Source organism: Colletes latitarsis, chromosome 14 (genome assembly GCF_051014445.1).
Source record: "Colletes latitarsis isolate SP2378_abdomen chromosome 14, iyColLati1, whole genome shotgun sequence".
Taxonomy (NCBI): domain Eukaryota; kingdom Metazoa; phylum Arthropoda; class Insecta; order Hymenoptera; family Colletidae; genus Colletes; species Colletes latitarsis.
In genome coordinates this window covers 19,600,667-19,618,992 of record NC_135147.1, presented here as the reverse complement: position 1 = coordinate 19,618,992, position 18,326 = coordinate 19,600,667, and the positions used below count along the sequence as shown (strand labels likewise).

Sequence of the window (18,326 nt, the reverse complement as noted above, 5' to 3'; positions counted from 1 at the left end):
AATGACGCGAAGTTTAGTTCGTGTTGTGTATAAAAATTTAGAAAAATTATGATATTGAAAATTAAATCGAAGCTTTAAAAATGTCCTGGGACACAAGACGATGGAGGGAGTGGAATGACGCGAAGTTTAGTTCGTGTGGTGTATAAAAATTTAGAAAAATGATGATATTGAAAATTGAGTCGAAGCTTCAAAAATGTCCTGGGACACAAGACGATGGAGGTAGCGGAATGACGCGAGGCAAACGTTCGCGTTCCGTTTCGAATCGTTAATAACTGTGAACCGAGAAGTTTAATTGGCGAAATACGAGAGATTGCTCTAAAGAGGCTCGCGGAGGCGGCCTAATTTCGCGTGCAGGCGCGCGCGCGCAAAGTGGTGCCGACTCGAACGAAGAATATTTGATAAAGTTCTCCCCGGGCAAGGCGCGCGTGGGCTTCTTTACGAGAAGGAAGAACTTTACGACGCCAAAGAGGCCGCTGCTGCGCGCCCCGACACAGAAGATGCATCGCGAGCTCCGACATAATGCGGAAAATTTTCAACTTAAAAAGTATCCCAGCGTGGAGGCTCCTTTTCGTTACAGCGGGCATAAATTGGACGCCTTTGAGAACGGTCTTCCTTCTTTTTTTTTCTTTCTTTCACCGGGACCGAGGGAATTCTTAATTAATTTAATCGCAGCGCCGGGGAGAAGGAAACGCGTTATTCTCGACATCCTTTTCTCCGTGAGTCATTCACGCGCGAGGGTTTCCTCCGCGCGAACATTCCATCGAGCGGAAATTAAAAACAAGCAACGGCTATTATTATTAGCGGACGTCGTTTGGTTTTTTGCATTTTGATATCGCATAGCGGGCTACGACGAACCATTAAACTTTACAGAATCAAGCAACTTGACATTTGTTTCCACGGAACGACTCTTTATAGCGTTCTACGGAAATAGAAACAAATTTTATTAGGCAAATTTAAATTGCGCCGTGTGTTCTGCATTTTTCACGAAGAATACGATTTTTGTCGGTGTTTGTAATTGTTACTGGCTACTGGATCACAGGGATATTATTAATACCTCGTTTATTATTAAATTCATGTAATGCGTTGGTAGATAAACCTGTTGAATATTTATTTGCTAAATAAATACGACAAAGTTTCGACCTAAGTATGTATTCAATTAATGTAGTTTTACAAAACGAAAATACTGTTCCTAGCTTGACTGTTTTCTGCTAACTGAGCTTGAGGCTCGAAAAAAAGGGTGCAATAATCGACCTTTGCAAGGGAAAGAACTGCACCAATGGATACAAATTTTCATTGAAAATACATGCATGCAATGGATATTTTCAACAATACCAATTTAAAAAAGGGGAAATTCTTTAGATTGTCCATTTTCTGGGGCAAGGGAGCGCATTTTAAATGGTGGGAGGTAAAAATCTTTAGAGTCAGCGAGGCTGGAGCGACTGAGAGGGTTGGAAAGAAGATCGTTCGAGGATACTTTACCACGTGAAGTCCCAAGAATCCAGCGAGATTATCGATGGTATTGACTCGGTCCAACGGCGAGAGGTTGTCGAACCTCGTGTCCAGAAACAACGTCAAGAGCGTCTGATCCTCCCCTTTGTTGCAGTGGGTCTAAAATCAGGAGCGTCCTATTTCAGTCGGTCGGTTTGGCCATCGGACGGTGTCAGTGTGTGAAACGCCATAGAATTAAGGCCGTGCAGCGAGATAGGCTGACGCATACCGCGCAACTATCAATTGGCGTCAATCAACGGCGTCTACGAGACTAATTCCTTCACGAGATTTAAATGCGGCATGCTGCACGCGGCGCGCTTTGTTAACGGCTTTGTGTCTCACGATACGCTTGCACGCCAGTCGAATAAACCCTCTTTTCCCGCTTCTCGCCCACCCCTTCGCCCCTCTTCGTTTTTCCCAATTAATTCAATTCTGAAACTCGGGGAACCGTTTGTATTTGTTAAATCGTTTCAATCCTAACGTTTCGACTGTGCTTTCAAACGATTGGAAACTACAAAACCAACAATATTCTACTTTATTTTATGTAACATTCGAAATTGAGAATTAATTTTGTTCGCTTTTTAGTGACAGATCCTGTCATCCATGTGTTGAAACAATTTTTGTTGCAGATATTTGCAATTTTAAAAGGAAAACCATCTGAACAAGTTCTACTCAAAACTTTTATATGAAATGCTTTTTTCTGGATACTTTTGGAGTACACAAGTTACTCACCCAATTTGTGTGCGTATCATTATAAAATTGAACGAGCCTATTTAATTGTTTAACGAACCGGAATCAGACGCCCCCAAAAAATGGCGTCCGCGTTGCGTCGATTATCCGTCGCGATTCAATTAACTCCGACAAGCCGTGGAACGCGGTAAAAGAGTGACTCGATAAACGAGATTATTCCGTCAAACGATTTAACGAGCGCGTTATTGGGGCCAATTAATTATCGAGCTTCCGAAAATCGGCTCGTGCCCGATTAAAATGATCAACGCGCGATCGCGCGCGAGAGTCAAACCCCGTGCACGCTTGTTGCCCGGCGTACCAACGAGACCGATTAACGAGCTAATTGATTTATCGCTTCGTTAACAGCTAGCTAACCGAATTTAGTAACGATCGAGCGAGCTGGACCTCGCGAGAGATCGTCGCTCCTCGCGATCGATGAATCACTCTGCTCTAGAAAATAAATAAAAAAAAGTAGGTGGAATTCCTGATTCGTTACATCACGAGTTTCTGGATCCCTAACAATGGGAGGAATTTTTATGGATTTTTTTTACAATTTAGATCAATTTTTCTCTCGATGCAAAAATACGAAGGAATTAATATCTATCAGATTTAAAAAAACCGTCGTTCAATTTTTAATCTTCAGATATAAATAATATTACGAATTTTAAAAAATTATCGATTCATTTTTTGTTTGGATCTTTTAGTCTTCGAGTCAAGGGGTTAATGGTGTTTTTGAAAAGTTTCCAGAGGTTTCTGACTAGTCGTCTCACGAGAAAGTACTGGATTCAACAACAGGTTATCGATCCGTGCAATTAATCCTTGGATAGCCAAGTTGGAGGTACCTGTTGTTCGTTCAGGAAACACTTGAACCGTTGCCAACGGAATGTTTTCACCGCTAACGACAAACTCGCGGCGATATCTCGGCTCGGGCCAGAGATAAGGACCTCACCTTTCCATCCCTGTGCTTCAGTTCCTCGTGCTTCTCGGGAACGACCTGTACGACGAACAGGTCCTTCACGGTCTCCCCGTGCATTCCGATGGCCTTGATGCTCAACCGATGACTACCCACGTCCTTTTTCGACGGCACGCCCATCAGGGTCGACGCCGCGTCGTCCCAGTACAGCCATCGCGTCAGCTGCTTTCCATTCGAGTCCACCAGCTATTTTTTAACATCACAAATCACAACAGACAAAATTAATTTAACAATATATCCATCCTTGTCTTCGTCAACATATTAGGAATCTAGGATGTTATATTGTGGATGTAGAATTCTGATTGATATTTCATTTATGATACTATCAGGACCCATTTTGTGATCATTTATATCTTGTAAAGTTTGTCGTTTATTCGTTATCTAAACATGGCGTGTAAATCGTTCCATGATTGTGTTAATAATCAAGGATGTTATATTGTGAATATAGAATTGTGAGTAATACTTTTTTGTGATATTTTCGAGATCCATTTTGTGATACTTTATGTCTCACAAAGTTTGTCGTTTACTCGTGATCTAAACGTAACCTACCCATCGTTTTATGAACATACTAGAAATCTAGGATGTTATATTGTGAATATAGAATTGTGATTGATACTTGTTTCAGGATACTTTTATAATCCATTTTGTGAACCTTCATATCTTACACAGCTCGTCATTTATTCGTGATCTAACAGTAGCGTATACATCGTTTCATTAACATATTAGGAATCTAGGATGTTATATTATGAATGTACAATTGTGGTCAATATTTGTTTTGTGATCCTTTCGAGATGCATTTCGTACTCTTTTATATCTTACATTTGTCATTTACTCGTGATATAAAAGTATCGTTTTATTAGGAAATATTATTCATGATTCATGTCGATTGTGATTGTTAATTAAATGTTGTAATCCACTAATAATTTACATTCTTCAAAAAGAATGGATTTGTAACACTTACTCAATTATAATAAATTAGTATTATGATTTACTTGTGATGTATCAGCTACTCAGTTTTGTAAATTAATATAATTTGTGACTTCCAATAATTTACTATAATCTAGTATTCTGAATATGTCTTTCTATGCATGATATTGTGATCCACTTGGATGAACAGAGTTTATGAATTCTACTGTATCATGATAAAGCGATTGCGATAAACATTCTAATGTACTATAATCTAATTACCAGTCGTTTGTTGCGGTTACAGTATGTATAGTCGATAATGGTTGTTTCTCTGGCTTCTTTCTGATCGATTCCACAAGTTAAACTCGACAGAGTGGGATCAGTACGACTCTTATTGGTTTATCAAGTTATCGAATACGACTGGTCATACATTTCTTATTCTAAACTCAACCAGTTGTCGAATTTCACTTGAAGTTTCAAAAACAAAAGATTAATTTTCCCCTCTCCCTCTCCAAAAAAATTCCATCCCTCAAGTTATTCGACTAACATAAAAATTCATATTTTCGAGCTTCTCCAATTTCATAAAATCGATTTTCAGCCCGGTTTAAAAATTTTCTACGAGACCAGGTGTCTCGATTTAGTTCAAAAATGGCCGGGACCATAAAACGGGCGAAAAATGACTGATTTTGCATTCGTTTTTACTACAGGTTTCTTTCCTCCATTGTCCCCCGAGACACGTAGCCCAAGTTTCCCGGGATAAAATGCAGGACGGAACGTGTAAAAGTCAAACGGATTTCCGGTTATACTGCGGTGGCGCCCAAGACAAATTGAATCACGAATATAGACTCTCGGGGCGATGTTGGCACCGCCGACAAAAGGAGGCAAATGAAAGACAGTACGTACGTCCTGCAACGTTCACCGAGAAGGATCAAGGTACGAAATCTGGCGACGGTCCAGAATTCGCTCGAAACGGAACTCTGGAATCTTCTCGCCCCTTCCTGCCGTTCGGCGTCCGACAAATTAGGGTGCATTGAACTACTTGTTGTCCCAGCCACTCGGTTAAACAAAGCATCTCGCTGTGCTTCTTTCCTACCGAAATAGACGCCCTTAACAAGAACTTATTCTTTTCCTCGATTTTTGACTTTCCACCAACGGAGTGTACAACTTTACGAACAACTTCTGCCGCATCGAAGAGTTCTACAGCAATTCTTCGGTAATTTTTAAGGCTGATTTCCAGTAGCGTTAGGGGCGAACAGTGGTATATAAACTCAACGGAAATAACAAGCTGAATTATCTACAGTGCAGGGTATATCTCGTTGATTCTTTTGTGTACTACGATGAAGTAGTTGAAGAAGTTTGCAAGATTCGAGTCGAGAGGCGGGGATGACCGAGGGAACAGTTTCAAGGCTTGTTGTTGCAATTTGCATTTCTCAGAATAGATAACTAGCACTGTGTATTAATTGGAGAAGATAATACGACGCAAGATTGCTATCGTGAGGTCACTATGTAGATTCACATTACCGATAATTTGCATTTATATTAAATGCTTGTCTCTGTGTTTATCCATTGGGACTCATCGCCATCATGTAGGGCAATTCTAGTAATTGGATCAAACTGTTTCTCTTGTCTAAGATTTGACAGATGTATTGAGTTTTGAATGACAAACGTTTGAGGAAACATTTAATGTAGTTTCCAATGATCTCGATGGAACCTTTCAAGTAAGCTATGAACGAGCAAGGCTCAAACTTGATCAAATGTTAGTTCTTCTGACGATTTTGTTTGGTTACTATATGATTTATATTCAACGACAAACTTCTGAGGAAATGTTTAATATAGTTCATAATGGTCCAACATTTTTTTAAAGCATCATACAAGGTTCAAACTTGATCAAACCTTAGTTCTTCTAATAGTTTTCTTTGGTTACTTTGAATCCTATTCAACGACAAACTTCTGAGGAAATGTTTGATGTAATTTTTAATGATCCAACATTTTTTAACGCATCATAACATGTGAAGAAGCAAGCCACGACCAAACAAGGTCCAAACTTGAACAAACGTTAGTTCTTCTGATAGTTTTCTTTGGTTACTTTGATTCCTATCCAACGACAATCTTCTAAGGAAAAGTTTGATGTAGTTTGTAATGATTCACCGTGTTTCGAAAGTATCATACAAAGCTCAAACTTGATCAAACCTTAATTCTTTCGATACTTTTCTTTGACTACTTTGATTTCTGTTGAAAGTTCTATAATTTTGACCCAAACTCGATCGTGCTTCTCCATTATGGGACGTCTAGAAGTGGACGATATCGAGTGAAGTCTTTTCACCTGATAATAATCCGCGGGTTCGGTGAAAGGTTGCTGGGGGATCCTCAGCTTGAGTACGTGGCCGACCGGGACCACGACGTGGGGCACGCCCCACAGCCTCTCGACCTGGTGCTTGTCGGTGTCGTACGGCCGTTTATGGTCACGCCAGCTCGTTCTCAGGTCGTTGAATCGACGATTGATCGCGGTGGCCGCGGTGCTGGCGCCGTCTTCGCCAACATCGTCGAACGCCAGGTCGAAACGACGACTGTTCACGGTGGCTGCGGTGCTGGAGCTGGAGCTGTCTTCGCCGATGTCGTCGAACACCAGATCGTCCTCCTGCAGGGTCAGCCCCAGCACCAGAGGCAGCAGCAGGAAGCACGCGAGCAGGTAAGGATTCTTCATCTTTCAGGGGAGATTGCTTGGGTCGCTGCTATCATATCATGCTGACCAGCCTGGAAACAAACAGTTCACGCGTGTTAGATTCACTCTAATACTGTCGTGATGCAATTGACGGGAGAAACTCAATTCTTTTTACTGTAACCTTCAGTCAAATAAGAAGTCATTGTAAAGTTCTTCTGTTAAGTGGAGAATATTATAAGAGTTAGGGTAGTCCCATTGATTAATTTTCTCGTGATTATAGCGTTCGATTCTTCGTATTAAAATTAAATGAGAAACTTGATTTTTAATACTTCCAACGGATTCATTGACTCCTTAAATGTGGATCATTTCAGATTTAATATGGAAATCGGTGTTTCGATTTGGAAAAAATGTACGAGATGACACATGTTCGTTCGCGTGTCGGGAAATTGAAACGACGAGAATCGACTGGAGTTCGATACCGTTCATCGACTTGGTACGTCGGTGTAAAAATAGTAATGATAACAACAGTCTGGTATGATGCATACGATCACGTACGGTTACTAACAGCGACGCATACCGCGTTTGATTACTCATTAAATACTGTCACGTGTCGTTAGATCAGATATAAACTCGTTCGTGTCCAACACAGGAAATGCGGCGTCCGAAATAATCAGACGTAACAATATAATATTAATAAGCGAGCAACGAAACATCGTGTCGAACAACCTGTCGAATATCTCGGTTCGATATCTAATACGCGAATTTAAATTTGGAATAACATTCGAATACCGAAATCTTCGATGTTCATTTTTAATACGCGGCTATTAAATTATTCGAATCGTCTCGTTGTCGGTGGAAGAGACGCCAAAACGGTCTGGGAATCAATCGAGGCAGTTCGACCATAATTCTTCGCCTAGTTCTTTCGTCGTAAGTCACCGGTTTCTCATCAGTCGAGGTTGGCGCGACCGTTTGGCCGTTGCAAAGAACAATGGAACGTTTTGGTGTGCGAGGGCGCGGAGAGCGAGTGCAGCATCCAGTAGCCAGCCAATGATAGCCAATAAAACCTTTCATTGCATTTTTATTTCCTCTTATTGCTCGTTCCGTCGAGGACCATTAATTGGCGGAGCCGGACAATGAGGACCTCAGAGTTAAGTCGAGGTAGTCGACGCTTTCATGGGGAAATAAATCGTCGGATCTCCATGATCGTTTTCATTAAAGCAAATTCTGCAACGACGGGCCACGAGAACCTTCGATCGTGGCCCACTGAAACGTCGCGAACAATGCGCCGTTCAATGAGCTACGAACGTGTACAGCACGAAAGAAATCGACGATACTCGTTTTCTCTGCTTCCTCTATTCACCGATTTTCGTTCCTAACGACGAACACCGTGTCGTTCTCTGATAGGGCGCTATTGTGATCCACGTTGCTTTGTGATAGGTGCAGCATAGTGTCTTGCGCTGCTCTTTGCGAACGTTGCGTTGCGTAATCTTTATCGGTAGATCGGTACAGGATTATATTATTTATCGATTGATACTTTTACTGTCGAGACTTTGTTTTTTAGATAATTGGAAACTAGCATACCCACTATTTATTTTGTTTAATATCTAATCTTGAGATTTCATTTTTTAAGCTCCTTAGTGAGAAATTATGTCACAGTGAATGAGTTAAGTAACCAGTGTGACCCCTCGTCATTTCACCCCGTTTAACAGTTTTTTAATAGCCACAATAAAAAGTCCACGTCTCAATTCACCGATCACAAACGTGCTAACGACGCCTCGATCAGGCGGCTCTATATAGGGGGGGCATAAATTATACATCTTTACTGGTGAGCTAGAATCCCGAATAAGGCGGAGGAAAGGCTCGAGTTAAGCAGCGTATAAATCGAGTTACAGGCTAATCGAAAGGAGGGCGACGCAATTTACTAGCCACTTCCAGGAAACCCCGAAGACTGCCAACGGTACGAGAAGTCTGCTACTCGTAGGTGGAGACAATCGAGTCTGCGTCCGCATTTACATACGTCGCTGGACTTTTGCAACGGTCTCATTATCCTGCCCGCCGCGACGCATACGCCACAAAATAGTGAACATCGCAAACTGTCGTAGTAAATTATCTACTCGATCTACACGTATCTTCTATGCATTTATATGTTTCGATTCTTTAATTTTTCTGACAAAATTTTACGAGGGTCAGGGAAACCCACACATATTGTAGCCACAAAATTGCAATGGCGGGTGTTTTGATTTATGGGACTCGTTATTTGTTTGCAATTTATGTTGAATCTGATTGATGTTACGATACGAATACAGAGATATTCCAATTAACACTCTGATTACCATACAGGATGTTCGACTAGCCTTGGGAAATCAATTTGTTGATTGAGGCTTCGTTAAAAAGTTATTAAAAGATTACATTAAAACATTTCTAATTGTTCTGGGAAAATTATTTTCGGTTGCACGGGTTAATTATAATTATTTTTGGTGAATAGACATACCCTCGAAATCCTACGCGTTTTCGAGAAAAAAAATCAGTAAATGGACTTTTTCGATGAAATAAAAAATTTCAAATTATTCTAAAAAAATTATTTTTAGTTGCAGAGGTCAATTACAATCATTTTTGGTCATTACACATACCCCCGAAATCCTACTCAGTTTCAAGAAAAAAATTCCTTACCAAAAATATAATTTCAGGTCAGAAATGTCACTCCAAAATTTCAAGCATATCTTTAAAACGTCATAACTTCTGAACGGATTGGACGATTTTAATGTTTAAAAAAGCAAACTACGCGTATTTTGGTGGAGAATATGTACAAATCGGAAAAATATTCGAAAAGTTGGTCCTTGACCCCGCAAAATGAAAAAAACTCTAGAATAATGGTCCAATTTTCAAACAGCCATAACTCTTACAATAGTGAATATATTTCAATGAAACTTTTTTCTGAAGTAGAGCTCATGGGTACCTACAAAAAAGTATTACACAACTTTTCTGTAGGGCGTTAAACAAAATTACTAAAAATGAAAAAGTAATTTTTAAGAAAAATCGACAGGGGGTAAGCTGCTGAAATTTTTCGGCGAAAACAAAAATTTTGAAATCGTTTTGAAAAAATTATTTTCGGTTGCGGGGGTCAATTACGATCATTTTTGGTCAATAAACCTACCCCCGAAATCCTACCCACTTTCGAGAAAAAAATTCGAATAGGTGGACAAATTTTTCGACAAAATTAAAAAATTTCAAATCGTTCTGGAAAAATTATTTTTGGTTGCAGGGGTCAATTACAATCATTTTTGGTGAATATATATAGCCCCGAAATCCTACGTACTTTCGAGAAAAAAATTCTTTACCGAAAATATACTGTGTGGCCGGAAATGTTTCTATAACTTTTTAACGAAGCCTCAATCAACAAATTAATATCCTTGATTTTCGTCTTATTTTGGCCTCTAGAATCTCTCATTAAAATTTTTCCCAGGGGTGGCCAAACACCCTGTATATGAGTGTCAGGACTGTTCACTATGAAATTTAAAAAATTAATTCTTCGGTTGAGGTATTAAATGAAATAAATCTGGGCAGGGTTCGTGAATTGTACCGAGGTTACGAATTTAAATAATACGGAAAATTTTAAGTTACGTAGTTTAAAATTGTCTGAAATCAAAGCTTTGGTCTGATAGTCGTGTTAAAAGATACATGACTGATTTTAATAAAAATGTGGATAGTCAATGTATGTAAATACAGTGTTAAGAGTTCTTCGCAAAATCGTAAAATTTGGTACGATAATTTTTATATACGAGGTGATATTAAATTTTTGAAAAAGCTTGACGTCGAAGTGTAAAGATATTGATATATGTTTGCAGTAAATAGTATATTTAACTACAAGTGACTTCAAAACACAAATTTGTTTATCAGGTCAAATGAAATAAAATAATATTAAATGTTCTTAAGCTACGTGTATATATTCACTGGTTTATTTACCCCAATCTATATTCATAGACACATTGTCCAGATACCAACCAACTTTCCGTGAGACCATTATCGTACTCGATGGGATATACTCGTGCATCGATAAATAATAACGTTGTAAGATGGAAATTCTAACGATCCTGTGATGGGATACTATCGAGTTTATCACAAAAGACGAATTACGTTGATTCTACTCGAATTCCAGGAGCGGAAGTTGTACGTCTGGTAGCTGAACGTAGAACGTTGAGCGAAGTTCGCGCCATTGTTTGCGGGCTGCTCGCGCTAGAACACGATTCTCATTCATTCACTGGCGAGGAAAATGTCGAGAAGTATGATTCCTTTCAGGGTGGCATTGTTCTCCGTCCGAGGTTGTGTGGATTGATCGAACGACTGGGTGCTTTATATGTAAGATATTAGAAGACCAGATTCGAGGAACCATTAGTACAAAAACTTTTCTAACTGTTCGTCGTGGCACAGATATCTGTTAAACTTGGATACGCGAGACTCCAGGACTGAATAAACTTTCTAACATACTGAGATGAGCATAAGGTGCAATACTACTTTTTACGATACTTGGAATACGAAAGCTGTCAATCCGGTAGCAAGAACTCTTATTAATAAGCTGATTGCCAGTTTCCTGCGTTTATAGACGTCCCTGATAATTGCTTATATCAAATTTTCATTCTAAACCATTTTGAAACACTGGTGACCACCACAACAACGAACGTGTCAAACTTTGGCGGAAACTACGCGGAAAAATGAACGATTAATTTAAAATTAAAATTTTGAAAGCGTTTTTTTCGAAACTATGTTTACCAGAACGCTGTCCATATCTCAAAGTCTACTTGACTAATTGGTTTAAAATTTTAGGTGTACATACAGTATGACTGTAGCCCATACCGAAAGGAACACAAAATTTTTATTTTTTATCTTTCTTTAGGTATCCAAAATTTAAAAAAATAAACATGAAAAAATCGATAATTAAACTTCAAACTGTTGACAGTTTTTCAATTATCGACTTTTTCTTTCTGTTTTGCTACCGTCTATAGCCAAATTCATACCAGTCAAGAATCTTTCACGGATTTTTATTTGAAACAAATTGAATGGCTGAAAACATGAACAGCGTGAGACGACCTTTTTTTAAAGCAACTATGTTTGAGAGTATACACTGCCATCAATTTCTAAATTTTTTCCCCCAAAAAATTTAAAAATATCACTGAAACACGTATAGATAAACCTTGTAAATTTGACTGCAAAAGGTGCTATAGTTTATTCGCAAAAAATTTCCCAACAAAATGCACTTCACACTAGAATAACCCCTTAAGGGGACCAGACAGTTAGAAAATCGATTCTTTTTTTATTTTTCTTTTCGAAAATAATACTAAAGAAGCTCTGGAAACATCGTATTATTATGCTGGAAATTTTTAAAAGAGATATAGTTACAACAGTCAAAAGTTTCTCTAAACTTTAAACGCGTTTTTCTCGAAAACTTATTTTCGTTTCATTTTGCAGCGATTGCAAAAAAACAGAGGATCAGACTGACGTGAAATATTCTTTACATACGTGATAAATGTTTCTTTATTGAACTGCAGTGCGAATTTGTAAAAACTTCAAATTTCTAGAAAGAAATTTATAAGGCAAGTTTTTTATCTTAAAATCTCAATTTTCCGTATTTAATGCCCTATTCTTATAATGATTTCTTTTAATGTTTAAATAGGTTCAGTGCAAAGCAGGAATTCGCTTCATCTGAAGAAGAGAAATCACTGCAAAATAAGAATAATTTCTATTTGTTTAAGTACTCACTGCATGGTTGTTTGAGAACCTTTTGCAATACAAAATTTGTGTTCGTATACGTTTTAAACTACCAAAAGCGTCGTGTGACGGAGAAATAACTGTTTTAATAAGCCCTTAGAAAAAGGCTCAATCTGCCTGGTCCCCTTAAGAATACCGAAAACGTGCTTTGCATTCGACTCACCCTCGTGTTTGTTGTACACGTTCGACAAGCAGCCCTGCTCCGACTAAATTTACCAGTAGGCTAATAAAATATCCATACTCGACCCAAAACCGTGCATCGATGCGAGGAACCGAGTTCCCAGTCACTTTTTCTTATTATTCAAAGAAACACTCACACGGTTCGATCGAATCGCGATTTCGATGCGAGTCAGCGCCGTGAGCTCGACCACATTCCCAATACGTAATACGATAAAACATTCGCGTTCGACCGAAACCCGCATACGACGGAGCATGACGCGAAGCCCGCCTCCTCCGCGAAGGGTTAACACACTCGAGAGGCAGTCTGAGAGTCGTCCGCGGTCCCCCACGCGCTCGAGAGCGGCTTCCTTCTCTGTTAAGGGTGAAAAATCAAGACCAGGAGGAATCTACCTATTCTATCGACGATCAGGTACGCATACCTCGCGTGTCAACCACCTCGCGCGGCGGTCGTTTCGCAAAAAAACCGCCGCGAGTTTTATCGCCCAAGGTAAGGTGCGCGTATCTGGCGACAAGTGGACGCGCGCAGAATCGAAGAACAGTCGGTTGTCTGTCAGACTCCGGGGCGCCCAGCGGAAGTACATATATACGTGTGTATACCTAGACGATACACCCACACCACGAACACGATCGACGAATGTCACGTCCCAGTCGACGTCGCGACCTCCTAGGCCACCGTGTAAAACTTATGATCGAAGCAACACGTGCCTATGTTCGATCCATCGATCCTCCAGCCACGTCCAGCCGGAAACGACATACCGATGGAGTTCGACGAATTTTTAAATTCAAAATGTCCCATTCGCACGTTATTGTGAATAATTATCAACTGCAATCGTATTTATACACATTTCGTAACGTTAAAAGAAAAATTGAAAAAATTGTACGTTTTTACGTTACGATATCAAAGGAAAATATTCTCCGGAAGAATTGTAATTTATTTAGCGATGGAGGCACTTTTCTTTATTTTGTTATTACTTTTTAAGTTACTTTGAGTTCTGTGTGGGATATTTGCCCAAGGTTCTATTCATTTTTTTAATGATATTGGTGACTATTAATTTCTCTTCGTCACATTTCGTAATGTTAAAACAAAAATTGAAGAAACTGTGCATTTTTATGTTAAGATATGAAGGAAAATATTCTTCGGATGAATTAAAATTTATTTAGTAATTGGGATACCTTTCTTTACTTTGTTATTATTTTTTAATCAGGTTATTTAGAATCCTGTGTGAGATATCTGTTCAAGGTTCTATTCATTTTTTAATGATATTGTCACCAATTAATTTCCCTTCGTCATAAACTATTCTTGCAAGAATATTTCACAGGTTCTGGATGCAGTTCAAATCAAGGATTATCTTCTAAACAATGCGTAATAGCAATTCTAAACGAGACACCATTTCGACTGCAAATTACTTCTAACTAAATATGCAAAACGAATTATGTATCCATTTAAAAAAACTAAGATAACCTTCACAGCTTGAAAAAATCACAAATTAAATTACTTATAGCTGACTCAAAGCTGTGTGAATTTCTCTTACAGAACTTTTTTGTAACTTCAACCATGAACAGATACCCTTATAACTTCATCTCTTTAATCACAATATCGTTCAAGTGAATTCTAACACTTTTCTTTTATCCAAGAATTTCATTTCAGTATCAAAATATTAATACACGTTTACGTATACAGTGGATAATTAACTACAAGTACAGGCTTAGTATGAGTTTACGAAATGAATATTTTATTTGTTGTATGAAAATTGAATTATACGCGACGTTGATTCGTCTGCACGACAGTTGCTTCGATCGAATACGGTTACTGTTACCAGCGTTATCTAATAACGTAACGTTAAACTCACCGATAAACAATGATAAATGTTGTCCGATGCAGCTCGAGTTCGACGATCACGCGATAAACCGACGCTGTCGCTTGTCGCGAAGAGACTGACGATTTTCTGGCCGATCGGCAGCTTTACAATTAGCGGCGTACCTGAGGTCGTTTGAGTCATCCTGTTTTTGGCCTTTGCCACAGGATTACTCAAGTGTAACTAAGGTAGGAATGCGTCTCAAGGTGTGAAGTGGAGATTTACGTGCCAGGTCAACATCCCTTCGATTCTTTTCTTTGTATGCAGACTGACTCATTTTAAATGATACACGCAACTATTTAACAAATGTTCTTATCTTTTCTACTATTTAGTTTAGTTTTGATTTCTTTATACTATTTACATTTAATTATATTTTACGCAAGAGAACTCAAGACGTCGTGTCACGATAAAGATGAGAGTTTCATCAATTTTACGATTTCGAAAATTAATTATTCCTCGTAATCATAGACGAATATATGTACAAAGAGTAATTACGATAAATACCTGTGGTGACAAATTTGTGTAGCCAGGGATTTGACTATACTTTCCGTGACTCACCCGGAACAAAAAGGAAAAATCGAGTAAACAACAAAGAATAACAATCTTGGCGCAAAATACATTTTTATAATTGTTTTTTAGCTACACAATCTGGACCAACAGTAAAACAAATTTTTCTAAACATTCCAATTAATGAATCTGAATTTTATTCAGAGTACATTTTCCCAGCTCCCTGCTGTACTTTCTTTGGTACAATTTTCTTGCAATTTCATTGCACGGTGAAAAATTAATTCGGGCCTTGGCAGTCCCAGGAGTTGAATTCTTTAAAACTATTGCACGAAAATTCGCATGATAAAAGAGGTTCCGCTGTAGCGAAATAATTAATGAGAATCTGTAGCTTCCGCTATTTTTCGTTCCGCGCTGGGGCGATAAATCGCTACGCGGAAAATGGCACGAATTTTTAACCACGTCTCTTCCTTCGCGCGAAATATTAATAATACACTAGGCACCGTGCCAATCCATAACTCATTTTTCGGTTGCGTTTATTAGAAGAGCGTTTTTTGACATGAGAATGGCCTGTTGATCATTTTGATCTACCATGATCGGTCATCTGACGATTTATACTTTTTTATAAAAAAACTGGACAAAATTTGGTATGAAATTCTTGTTAGATGTAAATAGGAAATATATAGCAAAGATGAAAGCAGAGAGTCTTCAGTTTCCACTGTTTTAGAACAGTCTATTAACGTATGTTAAAAATAATAAAACTTTAGACACGTACATTTTCGAAGCTATTAGTGTTTTCACGATAATTAGGCCACTGTTAGAAGCGACAAACCTTCCCCTTTAAAATGGCTTTTGGTTTTCGTTGATCTGATTTTCCGTTTTGGAGATATCGTAATTTATGTAAAAGGTAATTTTTTAATTTCTGTCTCTGTCTGATGTGTCGCGTCGGGTCTCTCTCTCACATGTAAATCGTGACAAACGTGACCGTGTGACGTAGTATTTTCTATTTACTACGAGCACGTGCGGTCGATGACCTCGCGATGTAGACAATGAAAAGTAAACAAACGCTTCGAACCCTTATATCTCTGGAACTAATTGCGCTATCGACTTGTACGACCGCTCATTTTAAAGGGCATTTCATCCCCTATCCGATGACTATACCAATTACTATAATTTATGCTGTCTTTTATGTTTATTTTTAAATTTACTTTGACACTATGCACCCAAAGAAGTTTCAGCAACTCCTATTGATCATACAGCTGGTGTGCGATAAAACTGGATTATAAATTATTTATTTAACTGAAAAAGAATTTAAACTTGTAAACAGGATGTTCGCCTACTTACTAGCCAGCATTTTTTCGCAGGTAATTATTTTCTCTGGAACTAACTACGGTATCGACTTGAAACAAAATTCATGTTCAAGTGCGTTTTATCTCCTATCCGATGAAAATTAAAATATTTCGACCGTAAGTTGTAAATTTTTTGCATTAATTTAAAGTATTGTGCACATTTTGAGTAAAATAATTGAACATTTTTGTACAGATTTTTAAAACTCATACTTTAAGAAAGAATATGTGATATAAAAGAGATATCTTACGAACAATCACAACTTTCTATACATATAATGCAAAAATTACAAGCTCGTAAAAGAGAGAAAGAATGGGTATACATGAAGTGTCGGTGGGTTGTGTTAAATATCTCATAAATTATTAACGGTCTGTTCTCAATACCGGTCACAATTATCTTCAGCCTTTCGAGTTGCATCGTTGCGAAAAAGCTCATCAAAAAGTCAGCGTTACACTTCGGAATCTTACCACGTTGGAATTAATAATTGTGTGGATGTTTGCGATAGGATGACCGCAATCGGACCGCAGTTTTCGCGCGTACGAACGAATAAGATTATTTGTTCTGCATACGAATCACCTTGCCAGGCGTATTATGCCCGCATGTAAATGTGATATTTGCATTTTGCAATTATAGAACAGTATGTAGGCCATCGTCGTGATAATAAAGACGCGGGGATCGTACGGCGAAATTGCGTTTCCTTTGGAGAAGGCTCGCTGCTGGGCAAAATTGCCACGCATCGCTTTCGCGCGAGCAATCGCTCCCCGCCTAATCGAAATTCCAATTAAATGCATAACCTTTGACACGCAGTCCGTTTGTAGGGCCCTTATCGCGTCTGGCAAGGCCATGGCTCAAAAAACGAATGTTGGAAATTCAACTGACCAACTCCGCATGAAATAAAAAAAAAACATAATATTTCAAAACGGAATTTTTTGCGAATAACGAATAAAATTTTTAGATACATTCGTAAACTAACTTTTGCCCGTGGTATCGATCGCCTGGATGTCGGTTTGAAAAATCGCCTGAGGGATTAACTGCTCTGCCCAAAAATTAAGCCGATTACGATTTGCTCCGTGCTGTAGCTCTTTGCTAAATGAGGATTAAAAAAGCTGATAGAGAGAATTATTACGGAGCTTAATGACGTTGTATCTTTCTACGGATGCATTTGCAAAGTGCAGCTGCAATTAGAGAATATTTAAATGTACATTACGTTTGTAGGGTAATTATTCTCTTTTGTTAATATTTTTATTTAAGATGAAAGAAATACATATTGAAATTCTATTTTGTAATATTTTTCATTCCAAGAATCATTTTACGGGGCAAAAGACAATAAATTTACAAACAATTATTAGTTCACCGCCTCTTTTTAAATTTTATTAACGATTCAAAAAACAATTGCACACGCGTGATCTTCATTGTTTCTCTAAAAATTCACAAAATTGACTCTTGGGATTTTAGCCATGTTTTTGGAGATCTGTCGATACGAGATCGATTGGGGGGCGGTAAATAGCGATCGATCGGCCGAATGGTTCGCCTCGCGACGCCCTAGCGGACCGGTGCTCGGATTAAATTCGAAATTAACGCAGGATGGTGCGACGCTGGACGATTTTCATCTCTGGCAACGGCCAGGAGGGCGTTATTAAACCAGTTTCGACGTTTCCGACGATTTAACGGCATCGCTGGGGGCTTTGGCTCTCTCCAGCACCCGGGGCCACGGATCAGAATAGAGCGCTTAAATATAATCGCGCTTGGAATTCCGAGGACCACTCGTCCGCGTCGTGCTCGCCCACCTATGCTCGAGAGTCGCCGTGCTGTTCGACGTGTTTGAATAACGATTTTTGACGTTTTTCGCGAGATCATCGGTAGTGATCTACGCCTCAAGTCTTGCCGTAAATCCTTTCACAAGTATAGAAAATTATTA

At 38.8% G+C, this 18,326-nt stretch overlaps 1 protein-coding gene across 3 annotated transcripts in view; it reads right to left on the bottom strand.

The window, feature by feature from the left end:
* Positions 1 to 18,326, bottom strand: part of LOC143349794 (uncharacterized) — a 98,631-nt gene that overhangs the window by 13,158 nt on the left and 67,147 nt on the right. For all 3 annotated transcript variants that reach the window (XM_076781325.1, XM_076781324.1, XM_076781326.1), the window contains 3 exons: positions 6,420 to 6,850; positions 3,167 to 3,376; positions 1,480 to 1,608 (listed from right to left, as the gene is read on the bottom strand). In XM_076781325.1, coding sequence (XP_076637440.1) covers positions 1,480 to 1,608; positions 3,167 to 3,376; positions 6,420 to 6,800 — 720 coding nt within the window. In that variant the 5' untranslated portion in view covers positions 6,801 to 6,850. The remainder of the gene's footprint in view (positions 1 to 1,479; positions 1,609 to 3,166; positions 3,377 to 6,419; positions 6,851 to 18,326) is intronic.